The sequence below is a fragment of the Mustelus asterias genome, chromosome 3 (genome assembly GCF_964213995.1).
Source record: "Mustelus asterias chromosome 3, sMusAst1.hap1.1, whole genome shotgun sequence".
Lineage (NCBI taxonomy): Eukaryota > Metazoa > Chordata > Chondrichthyes > Carcharhiniformes > Triakidae > Mustelus > Mustelus asterias.
Genome location: NC_135803.1, coordinates 58,488,493 through 58,501,115, shown reverse-complemented (window position 1 = coordinate 58,501,115; position 12,623 = coordinate 58,488,493). Strand labels below are relative to the sequence as shown.

The 12,623-nt window shown below is 45.1% G+C and overlaps 1 protein-coding gene across 2 annotated transcripts in view; it reads left to right on the top strand.

Annotated features, from left to right (window-relative positions):
- si (sucrase-isomaltase) overlaps nt 1-12,623 on the top strand; it is a 280,056-nt gene that overhangs the window by 222,507 nt on the left and 44,926 nt on the right. For both annotated transcript variants that reach the window (XM_078209033.1, XM_078209034.1), the window contains 7 exons: nt 2,720-2,851; nt 2,967-3,077; nt 3,265-3,327; nt 3,651-3,764; nt 3,857-3,941; nt 6,399-6,537; nt 9,920-10,053. In XM_078209033.1, coding sequence (XP_078065159.1) covers nt 2,720-2,851; nt 2,967-3,077; nt 3,265-3,327; nt 3,651-3,764; nt 3,857-3,941; nt 6,399-6,537; nt 9,920-10,053 — 778 coding nt within the window. The remainder of the gene's footprint in view (nt 1-2,719; nt 2,852-2,966; nt 3,078-3,264; nt 3,328-3,650; nt 3,765-3,856; nt 3,942-6,398; nt 6,538-9,919; nt 10,054-12,623) is intronic.

Sequence of the window (12,623 nt, the reverse complement as noted above, 5' to 3'; positions counted from 1 at the left end):
CTTAGAAATCTGCTTTCAGGCGCCCCCATACGCTCTCAGCCATCTCCAGTCCCATTCGCACTGTGGGCGGGGCTTAGCGCGGCCAGAACAACCGGAGCTCTGAACTGCACATGTGCAGTTCGAACAAAATTTGAAAAAGCGCGCCCCTGTCAGATCACTCCTGAGCCGCAGAAAGCGGAGAAAGCGGCCCGGGAGCGAAAAGCAGGAGCAATGGCCCCCACAGACATCACTGTTCCCCTTATCCACCACCCCCCCACTACCCACACACACCACTGTCCCCCTTATCCACCCCCCCACTACCCACACACATCACTGTCCCCCTTATCCACCCCCCACTACCCACACACATCACTGTCCCCCTTATCCACCCCCCACTACCCACACACATCACTGTCCCCCTTATCCACCCCCCCACTACCCACACACATCACTGTCCCCCTTATCCACCCCCCCACTACCCACACACATCACTGTTCCCCTTATCCCCCCCCCACTACCCACACACATCACTGTCCCCCTTATCCACCCCACTACCCACACACATCACTGTCCCCCTTATCCACTCCCCCATTACCCAGACCGATCGCCACCCCTGCCCCCCTCCCCTCCCCACCAATCGGCCGCAGAGTTGCAGCGGACCCCCCTTCCCCCCCCACCAGAGATCCATCTGCACCCCCAACAGATATCCATCTGCCCTCCCCACCAGTGAGCGATCGGGCCTCCCCCCCGCACCGAGATACATCTTGTCCACCTCTCTCCTCCCCCCCTCTCCCCCCAGACAATGATCTGGCCTCACTCCCCTCCTTCCCCCCAGAGAATGGTCTGTCCTCACTGCCCCCCCCCCCCCCCCCCCCCGCCCCCACCATACCACGATCTGGCCTCACTCCCCCCGCCCCCGACAATGAACTAACTTCACTCCCCCCCTCCCAGAGAATGGTCTGGCCTCACTCCCCCTCCCCTCCAGAGGAACATCTGACCCGCCTCCTCCTCCCCCCACCACCAGACAACAATCAGCCCTCCTCACCATCACCAGACAACGGTCGGCCCTCTCACCCCCCGCCCCCCCCCGAAAGAGATATATCTGACCCGCCTCCTTCCTCCCCTCCCACCACTGATCAGAGTCAGAGAGCCGTTGGAAACACTGAACGCGCCTGTCAGAAGCTGGAGCGTCCGTTTCAGACTTTTATTCAGCAGGTCCATTGCGACGCGGTTCCGGATTGGCAAACGCGGTGGTAAAGGGGGAAATGCTGATAAAGTTGGGCGGGCAGTTCATTAATTCAATTTAAATGCATGCAAAGGCATTTAAATCGTCATTGCGCCCGTTGTGGGTGCGAATCGATTCGACGCCATTCCCGGGTTTCAGTAAAGTGGCAATCTGCGCCGATGCGGGTGTGGATCGCGATAATGGCCTCTCACCTGACTTTACCATGTTTTCGCGCCCGTTGGTAAAATAGGGCCCTTAGTGTCAGGGGAATCAGCAGGGTAGATGTGTGGGGTTGCAGGGATAGAGTCTGGGTGGGATTGTTGTCAGTGCAGATACGATGGGCTGAATGGCCTCCTTCTGCAATCTCGAGATTCTATGGGCAGAATTGTACGGCATGTCCACCTGAGGTTGGTATGATCCCATCCGAGGCCAACGGAGAATGCCGTTCTCCGAGCCTCGCCCGCCTCCGGAATCGGGACAGGCGTGCCAGTAAAATTCCGGCCTATAATTCTCGTGCTTCTTTGTCTCTGAGTTCAATGTGACAAACAGGGGTGACGGATGGAGTTTAATGCGGAGAAGTGTGAGGTAATTCACTTTGGTAGGAATAACAGATGTGTTGAGTATAGGGCTAACGGGAGGACTTTGAATAGTGTGGAGGAGCAGAGGGATCTAGGTGTATGTGTGCATAGATCCCTGAAAGTTGGGAATCAAGTAGATAAGGTTGTTAAGAAGGCATATGGTGTCTTGGCGTTTATTGGTAGGGGGATTGAATTTAGGAGTCGTAGCGTTATGTTGCAACTGTACACAACTCTGGTGCGGCCGCACTTGGAGTACTGTGTGCAGTTCTGGTCCCCACATTACAGGAAGGATGTGGAGGCTTTGGAGAGGGTGCAGAGGAGGTTTACCAGGATGTTGCCTGGTATGGAGGGGAGATCCTATGAGGAGAGGCTGAGGGATTTGGGATTGTTTTCGCTGGAAAGGCGGCGGCTAAGAGGGGATCTTATTGAAACATATAAGATGATTAGAGGTTTAGATAGGGTGGATAGTGATAGCCTTTTTCCTCTGATGGAGAAATCCAGCACGAGGGGGCATGGCTTTAAATTGAGGGGGGGTAGTTATAGAACCGATGTCAGGGGTAGGTTCTTTACCCAGAGGGTGGTGAGGGATTGGAATGCCCTGCCAGCATCAGTAGTAAATGCGCCTAGTTTGGGGGCGTTTAAGAGATCCGTAGATAGGTTCATGGACGAAAAGAAATTGGTTTAGGTTGGAGGGTCACAGTTTTTTTTTAACTGGTCGGTGCAACATCGTGGGCCGAAGGGCCTGTTCTGCGCTGTAATGTTCTATGTTCTATGTTCTATGTTCTAACTGTCACTGAACATCAGATCTGCCAACGAGGTATTACATTATAGCGGTATCAGACTTAGACTGGTTGTTGCAATTCTTACCAGCAGCCTAAGTAATGTTGAACTGAACTATTCATTGTTTCTAAGTATTAAGATATATCTTTGTTTGAAGGATGTGCAATATGTTGACATTGATTACATGGAGCGGCAGCTGGACTTTACACTTGATGTTGATGACTTCCAGAATTTGCCAGATTTGTTTAACAAAATGAGAAGTGAAGGGATGCGAACTATTATCATTTTGGTAAGCTTCTGGTATATCCTTTGAAGGAAAACAACTTAAATTGTGCATTGATAATCTAATTTGGAACAATTAATTTTGTACATTTCTGATATTACATTTTTCTTAAACTGTGCAGGATCCGGCAATTTCAGGAAATGAAACCAAATCTTACAAAGCCTTTACATCTGGTCTCAATAAGAATATCTTCATGAAATGGAAAGGAAGTCCTGATATTGTGTGGGGGAAGGTAATCAATGTTTTTTGAGAATTTTTAAAATTTAGCAATGCTCTGAAGTGGTTTCAGTTACTTTTGTAATGAAGACAATTTCATTGCTTCTAATTTCACAACACAAACGGAAATATTTGTGCATTATAACAGCCGCAAAATGCATAAAGCAGTCGCAACTTTTTAACTTTTTGAATACCCATTACAGGTATGGCCAGATCTTCCAAATGTAACAGTTGATCTATCAAAAGACTGGATTTATCAAGTGGAGGTAAATGTGATTCATAAATATCTGATTTAATTCTATTTGTCAAACAAAGTCATACCTGCAACTTTTATTTCATCCTTCTCTGAAGCCAAATGATTTGCCATTGGTGTTTGCCCTGACAAAGAAAACACAAAAAAGTTAAGTTGAAATCATTTTTAACTTCAACGTGGACATATTTAAAAAAGGACATGGAAGGAGAGGAACTTGATTAGCATGCAAGAGAAAATTAGGAAGAAAACACCAAATTGTCTCGACTTTGTTTTAGAGTACATATTTAAGAAGTTTTACCTGTTTTTTGTTAAAATTGTTGTTTCATGTTTTTGCAGCATTATCGAGCTTACACTGCTTTCCCAGACTTCTTCCGCAAAGAAACTGCAGAATGGTGGCATACAGCAATAAAAGACTATCATAAAATCTTGAAGTTTGATGGACTTTGGATTGTGAGATTTTGGTATTAATTTTCTGTCTCATTAACCAGCAATTTCAAATTTCAATTAACGGCAAAGGCATTTTCCCCTTTATTTCTTTATAGGACATGAATGAACCAGCAAGCTTTGTTGATGGATCTGTTAATGACTGTAGTGATAGCAAACTGAACAAGCCACCTTATATGCCAGGTTAGGACATTTCCAATTAATGGATTCTTCAAATGTGTCTCTCAAAGAGAATGCAAAGGGGTCACTTGAGTTTGGAGATTGATTGTTTGTCAGCTACCCTATCATTTAAAATGAAACAGCTCGTCTGTATTTAATCTAACTCCCTGCATACTGAACCTTCCTCTCACATTTCATATAATGGTGAATAGTTTGTTCTAAAATGCATCAAAGTGATAAACCGTGGGTTGTTACCTAATCTGCAGTTGTCAGAAAATAAACTTCACTTGGGTGACTGCCTGTGTGGAGTTTGCACATTCACCCTGTGTCTGCATGTCTTTCCTCTGGGTGTTCCGATTTCCCCCCCATAGTCCAAAGATGTGCAGGTTAGGTGGATTGGCCATGGTAAATTTGCTCCTTGGTGCCCCAAGGTCTGTAGGTTAGATGAATCAGCCATGGTAAATGTGTGGGGTTAAGGGGATAGGGCAGGAGAGAGGGCCCGGGTAAGATACTCTGTCAGAGAGCCAGTGCAGACTCAATGGGCTGAATGGCCTCCTTATGCACTGTAGGGATTCTCCAATTCCATGAACTGTAATTTTTTTCAAAATTATTTTGAACAAAGAGAACAATTTCACCCCTATTCACTGGGGATGATCATTTGTTGGCCACATCAACATTAAATGAGGGGTAATATCCTCAAGATGAAGTCAATATAAATTAATGCCGCTGCCACTTTTCATGAGTTCTTCCCTTGGTAACTGGTCTGCCTTCATGTTAGAGACATTGGATGTCTCAAATAGGAGATCCAGGCGTTAAAGCCAAAAATTGCCTCTCGTTTATCTTTTTGTTGATTGGCACTTCAACTTGTGCCAGTAACAAGCCAGCTCACAACATTTGCTCTCAACCCATCCATGTTCTTTGTTCTACCTTATTTGAAAGTATGGTTTAATGAAAGGTTTAATTCCCTGCCCTCCTGAGGAGTAGTGATGAACCAAGTACCCTCAACAGGAAGCAAAAGCTGGAGAACACTTCCATATAAATCTTACTCAACCCTGAAGATTTGATCCTGCCTATCTGAGTGAATTGCAACAATTTCCTGCAGACTCTGTTGTGGTTTCCTTCAGAAAATATTTTAGTGATTTCTTAAAGGAGACTTGATAATGTATTGGGATCGCCCCTGAGTGCAAAACTTAATGCAAGTAGGTGGAATCTTATGGCCATTCACACTGGTGGGATTTTCTGTTCCCGCTGCAGTGAACGGAGATTTGGCTGGCCGCCAAATTCTCCATTCACACTGTAGCAGCAGCAACGTGAGAACGGCTGGTAAGATAGTACCCAAATTCAAAGGCCCAATTTTACCATTGCGTTGCGCCCGTTTTCGGGTGCAAAAACTTGGTAAAGTCAGGCGTGAGGCGATCTGCACCTGCATCCACACCAGTACCCCCTCTTACCAAGGCCCGAAAATGGCTGCGATTGGGACTGCACCCAAAATGGGTGCAACGGCCATTTAAATGCATTTGCATGCATTTAAATTGACTTAATAAGCTGCACTCCCAACTTTACCGGCACTTTCCCTTTTACCACCGTGTTTGCCCATCCAGAATTGGCGCGAAACAGACATGCTCCATAGAATTGCGATTCGGGCGCTCCAGTTAGTGAGGAGGTAAGTGCCTAGCGTCTGACGGCTCTCTGCTTGAAATCGATGGGGGGAAGGGGCGATCCGCTGCCACTCTGCCTGAGATCAGTGAAGGGGAACGGGGGGGGGGGTTCGCTGACACTCTGCTTGAGACTGGTGGGGGGGAAGGGAGGGGGTCCGCTGCCACTCTGCCTGAAATCGTTGGGGGGAATGGGGGAGGGGCCCATGATTGGTCTGCGTAGTGGTGGGGGGATAAGGGGGTCAGGAATGCTGTGGGGTGGGGCAATGTCTGTAGGGGCCAGGCATTATCTGGCCCGGGAAGGATGTGGCAGTGGAGCAGCATTCTATCATTTTTTTTCCGCGCATGCGCAGTTGGAGGCGCCAATCGGAGCTGCGGGGTTTCAGGGCATTAAACCCCGCCCACAGGCTTGTGCAGCACGATCCGGACTCGCTGGTATTTTTTTCATGCAGAGTGTGTATGGGGACGCATCAGAACGGGTCTAAAAGTTGGATCTGAAACACTCCCAGTTTCAAGTCCGTCCAGCACTTAGAATCGAAGTGGTAAAATAGGGCCCAAAGTGTCTGCTTTGAATTTGGGTGCAGAGGTCAGTGCATCAGACTCAAAGCCACCCCAATTTTTCATTTAAAAATTTGAATTAATTTTTTTCAACGAAGAATTTAAAATACAATTTTTTTTACTTTTGAAATTAAGTTGCAAGTTATAAGTCTAATTTATCTGAAATCTATCATACAATAATTCCAAACATAGAAAAATTGATTGATTGTTTTGCCCATTTCATTCTGTTACTGTCCTTTTCATCATGTGATGAATTCTCATTTCTCAGCTCTTGATTCAAGAAACCTAGGATTGCAGCACAAAACGCTATGTATGGAGAGTGAACAGATTCTAGCAGATGGAACTCCAGTAAGACACTATGATGTGCACAACCTTTATGGATGGTCACAAACAAAACCAACACTGGAGTAAGTTGTAGAAGATTATCTTGGGATTCAAAAATGATGTGTGATCAAAAATCAATGAAGATACATGCAGCTGGGCTGATGTTAAAGAATGCAGAGAAGTTAATAAAGAAATATGTTGTGGTATCGGAGTTAAATAGACAAAATCAGTGCAAATAGTTTAATAACAAAACCTATGCATTTACATACACAAAATGTTACATTTTGGAACAATTTTTAAAGGCCACACATTTCTACCACAGCCCGAGCATTGCTTAACCAGAAGTATGGAGGAATCACAATGCAAATGGAGTTTTAATTGTACTTAAATTATGGCAACGTAGCGAGAAAAAGTCAAGAGGAAATTCAGGCTAATTGTTCACACACTGCAAATGTCACTTTAATCTGCAAATTTGAAGGTCAATGGTTTAAGTGAACTGCAGAGACAAGAAAAATGCAGTTTTATGTAATAGTGTGTGATCGTGTAACAGCGAGGGCAGCTGTATGACATGTTTTAGCAAAGTGCATTGTTCTCCTTATAGCAGTCACTTTAGACTATCGCCTTTCCTGGTGAGAAGCACTGTTGTATCAATGTGTCATCTGAGGATTTATAGAAAAGATGGAGTTTTGTGCTCATCAATATGAGGATCACTTGTGTTGCAGAATTAAATGCTTTTCTACTTTGGAACCTCAAACTGAATCTCAACCCAACTCCAGCTTGTTTTATGTATCAACCACCCTAGGTACGTAAATAAGTTTGGCAGTTTCTTCCAAATTCAGGCAACTTTGAGTTCTAAATCTAATCCACCCAGTTTTATGTTGCAACTAAATTTAACCAGAAGGCCTTAGAAGAAGAAAACAAGCAAATCCCGGAACTGAATTTTGGTTTCATTCTAATTTAAGTTCCAAGATGAAAGCTGAGTGTGAAAAGTCTTGAGCACATGCTAACCCTCTGAATACTCCTGGGGTAATTTACCAGGTTTGTGCTGATAGTGAGAACTTCCCTCATCATCAACACCATATACCTATAACTTTGGATGCTACAACATGAGGATTCCAACACCAATATATACCCAGAAAAGTAGCTCCAAAGTGTATTCATGCAGGGGACCAGAGAATAGCAGCTGTCAATATGTAAGGTGAAGGTGACTGACTCACTGTTTAAGGCACTGATGTGTGCCTTTCGTATACTAAAGCTATCAACATATGGCAGTAGGAAAGTTTAATCCAGAATGCTACACATTCATTCCTGATAAGCTTTCCTTCACACATCCATCTGCAAGATATTTTCATAGATTTACTTCTGGATGCACATCAGGTCAGTTTTTGCATTATAAATGTCTTCTATGGAAAATGTACTTTCCTGGCCCATAGCAAAGAGATGCCTTCCTTCTGATCCTGCAAACACCAACACAATCAACAGCGAAGGTATTTCAGGGCAAAATGATCCAACCAACTCTACTTTCCTAATTGTGGCATGTTTTGTTGTTTAACTGTGTATAATAATATCAAATTGAGGCATTGTATATTTGGGGAGATGATGGTGTAATGGTTAAGTCATTGGACCAGTAATGCTCTAGATCAGGAGTTTAAACCCCACCATGACAGCCAGTGGAGTTTAAAATCAATGGATGAATTTTTTAAAATCTGAAATTGAAAAGCTAGTCTCAGTAACGGTAATCATGAAATTACCATTGATTGTTGTAAAAACCTATCAGTTATTAATCCTTTGGGGAAGGAAATCTGCCATTCTTGTTGGGTCTGGTCAACATGCAACTTCAGCAATGTGGTTGACGTAACAGCTCTCAAGGGCAATTAGCAATCGGCAGCAAATATTGGCCTTGCCAGTAATGCCCACACTCCAAGAAAGAATTAAAAGAAAATGATAAGGACAAAATATACGACTTTGAAATAACAAACAACTTGCATCTTCCTATGTGCAATGCCATATGAAATTGACATTTGTTTGTGCTTTCCTGTTGTCACTATTTTTTCCACTTATGAATCCTCATGTCCACATATAGAATGGAAACTGGATATGTGATCATGATATGCTGTAACATTGTAATAACACTCTACTACCAGTAGTGTCAATGAAGTGTCTCAGTTTTGATTCTTCCAGTTTCTCAACTTATGCTGCAGGGAAACACAATCAATTCTATGGGCCCTATTTTACCATTTTGATTCCAAGTGCTGGGCGAACTTGAAATGGGAGTGTTTCAGATCTGACTTTTAGACCCGTTCTCAGGCTCCCTCATACGCACTCTGCCTGAAAAAATATCAGCGAGTCCGAATCGCACTGCAGAAGCCTGTGGGTGGGGCAGCTCCGATTGACATCTCCATCTGCGCATGACAGAATAACACTCTCCCCTTACATCCCTCCTAGGCCAGATAATGCCTCCCTGGAGCCCCCAGAGACATTGCCCACTCCCACAACATTACTGACCCTCTTATTCCCCCCAACGCCCCCCCCCCCCCCCCCCCCCACTGCAACCCAGACCGATTGCGGGCCCCTCCCCCTTCCCTCACTGGTTTCAGGCAGAGTGGAAGCAGACCTCCCCTTCTCCCTCACTGATCACAGGCAGAGTGGCAGCGGACCGCCCTCCCCCCCTACTGATCTCAAGCAGAGAGCTGTCGGACCCCCCTTTCCTGCCCGCCCCCTCCCCCCCCCACTGATCTCAAGCAGAGAACTGTCCACGCTTGGCATTTACCTCCTCACTAGCTAGAGCGCTGGTACGCCCGCATTGGACTTTTGTAGAGCATGTCTGTTTCGCGCTAAATCTGGATGGGCAAACACGGTGGAAAAGGGGAAGTCACGGTAAGATTGGGCGTGCAGCCCATTAAGTCAATTTAAATGCATGCAAATGCATTTAAATGGCCGTCGCGCCCATTTCGGGCCTTGGTAAAGGGGGAACTGGTGCAGAGGCGGGCGCAGATTGTGCTACTTGTCTCACGCCCGACTTTACCAAGTTTTCGTGCCCAAAAATGGGTGCAACGCGATGGTAAAATCGAGCCCCACATCTCTGCTTCTCAAATTGCTTTAACTATCACTATTATTTATAAGTGATAATGTAAAATAAAAGCATAAATAAAGATAATAACAAATGTATGATTTTAAAGTGACAAGGGAATGATATTGATCTACCTAGGTCTATTTATCCTGAGCCTCTAACCTCACCCCAGCTGAAAACTAACTTTGTGCTTGTCCATTGCTTTGGGAGGTTAACATGCATTCTTGAAAAGGAAAGATTTAAAAAAACACAGTAGCATAGTTGTTTCAGCCAAGTAGCAAGTTTTAGATATAATCTTTGGATAAATTCATAGTTCTCAAATGAAATCACTTGACTTCTAATTGGTGAGTGCCTCCTTACTCTTGACATTGCAATTAACAATACTTTCCTTATAGCTCTTTGCAGAATATAACTGGAGAGCGTGGGATCGTGGTGACCCGTTCAACTTTCCCAAGTAGTGGTCAATGGGCGGGACATTGGCTTGGAGACAACACAGCTGCCTGGAACCAACTGCATAAATCAATCATTGGTACCAAGTGTAAAATTCTTGTATCTTTAATCAAACAACATTTAATGCTCTTCTGGCATTTTTTTTCCTCTCGTTCCTATTTTCTGTCCTCTTCAATCCACCCTGAAAGCAATGATTCATGCAGTGGTAGAATCCCAGTTGCGTTAGCAGTCCTCTGGGCCCTTCATTAAGTAACCTCTCTTCGGAGCTGAGGTTGCACAGTGAGTCTTGGCAGACATGTGACAGTGAGGGTGCAGGGCTTTGTGGGGAGGAGTAGGAAGTGGACCACATCCACATGTGCTTTTCAGCAGAGGTCATTTCTGAATCAGAAACAGGAGCCTGATCTGATTTTTCCTTTAGCCCAAAGATCCTGAAGTCAGTTGCAGTGCCTCATCAATATCATTGATTCACGTCCAACTTTCTTGATATCTGTAGTTTGACTTGCACTCTCCAAGGTGAGCTACTTCAAACCATTTCTGATGTAATTATATTGGATGGCAGCTTTCTGTCTCATAAGACAATGGTTAATGCTGTGGTGGTCAACTTTGAGTTAAGCACTACCTGCTGTGGCTCAGGAGCCACAGTCTAACATAGCAGCCGCTACAGAGGAAGACATTATGCTGAGAAAGTGCTCTATTCACTGGCCACGGTTTTCTCTCGGCTCTCTTCTCAGCTAGCTGAGCTTTTTGTTTCTGCTGGCTTCTTCCAATGCCGTTCCAAACAATCGGCCATGAGTGGTCATGGCCAAACGTTCTCCAGTTATCAATGCCCGCCATCTTCATTACCCTTTGTAGATGGCCTTGTAGGGGAGTCATGGATGCCCACAAGGTTGTGACCCAGGGGGCAGTTCATCTTTCAGAAATTCTTTGAGTATATGGGTATATCCATCCAAAGAACATGGCCAAGCCAGTGTAGGCATCATTGACTAGAAATGAGGGTACACTCATGGATTTTGCATGCTCCAGCACTTCTGAGTTGGTGAACTTGTTCTGCCAAGAGAGGCCAAGGATAAGTCTCAGATAGTGGAGGTGGAAACGGTTCAGCCTTTACTCCTGCCCAGCATATGTTGTCCAGGTCTCACCACTGTAGAGAAGTCCACTGATAATGCTGGTTTGGTAGACTTGCTGTTTAATGTGCTCAGTCAGGTAGCCGTCGTTCCACACTCTCTTACTCAGCTTGGACGCAGTAGCTTCAGCTTTTACAATGTATGTTGATTTCAGCATCCAGTGACAGATTCCTGGTGATTGTAGAGCCTAGATGTGTGAAGCTAACAACAACTTCAAGGTCACATTGTCACTGATGGCAACATCCTGGGCCATGAAGTATGTTTTCCAAAGGCTGATAGTCAAACCAGACTCGTTATCAGTACGAGAGAGTCTGCCCATTTACCACTGAAGCTGTCACTCAGTGTGAAATGCTTGTGTGGCATCATCAACACACAGCAATTCTTTTGGTGCACCCTTGTCTTGGATCTTAGGCGAGTAAAGTTGAACAGCTTTCTGTCACTCCTTTGACTACAATACACTCAAAACCTTCATCCAATTAATTAGTATAGATTGCAAATAGTGGGGCCCCAGCACTGATCCCTGTGACATTCCATTATTTACTGTTTACCAAGCTGAAACTCACCCATTTGTCCAAACTCTCTGTTTCCTATTAGCTAGTTAATCCTCTATCAATGCTAATATAAGATGTGGGGCTGTTGGACAATACAGATCTGGGGTTGTGCCCACAGTAACTGGAGTGAGATTAGGTGTTCACAGGCAGCCCATCCTGGACATAGTTTTGCTGCTGCCTTTTCTCTTCTGCTCCTCCTCTTGTTTCTTCTTCTCTATCTCATCCACCACTTCAACCTGAGATCATTAATGAATCTGTGGTAGTAGTACTATACCCTCAGGGGAATCAGGGCACGCATGCTGGAGAGCTACAGAGAGCTCCTCCAGTGTGTTGAGGCAGTGGAACGTTTGCTTCAACATCCCCATTTGTCTGCTCAATAATGTTTCTCATAGCAGCACAGCTCCCAGTGACTATGTGTAGTCAGGTTAAGGAGGGAGGCACAACAGATAGCAGCCACCCTCTGATGTGACGTGATGGCTGAAAAATTGATGGAACAGCAGATTGGCACAGATAGAATGCATCATAATGACTGCCAGGATAATGTGATTTTCCAGTATGGCCACATTCAGTGAGTGGAATTCTTTCCCAGTGCGGTATATCTCAGCAAAGCTGCATGTGTATGGCCAATGTCTCTGCACCATGAGGAAGTGCACTAAATGGTCTACGCTCCACCTACTTCTCCCCAATGAGAAAGAAGACAATGAAGTCCCTCTCCTCGCATACAGAGTCACAGCCACTTTCTGGATGCTGCAATGGGAGGGGAATTGGGTGAAGTTAGATATGCCTCCTGTACCAGCCTGGAAGAACACTAACATTTAATAGCCCAGGCTTATAGTTACCCTTACAACCACTCGCAATCCCATGCTTCCGTGACTTTGCAGCAGCAGGTCTGATTCCAAGAAGTGGTAAAGTTTGGAATATCTCCCATGAATCACAGACAGCAAACATACTGTACCTGGATTAGCTGGGAGTTA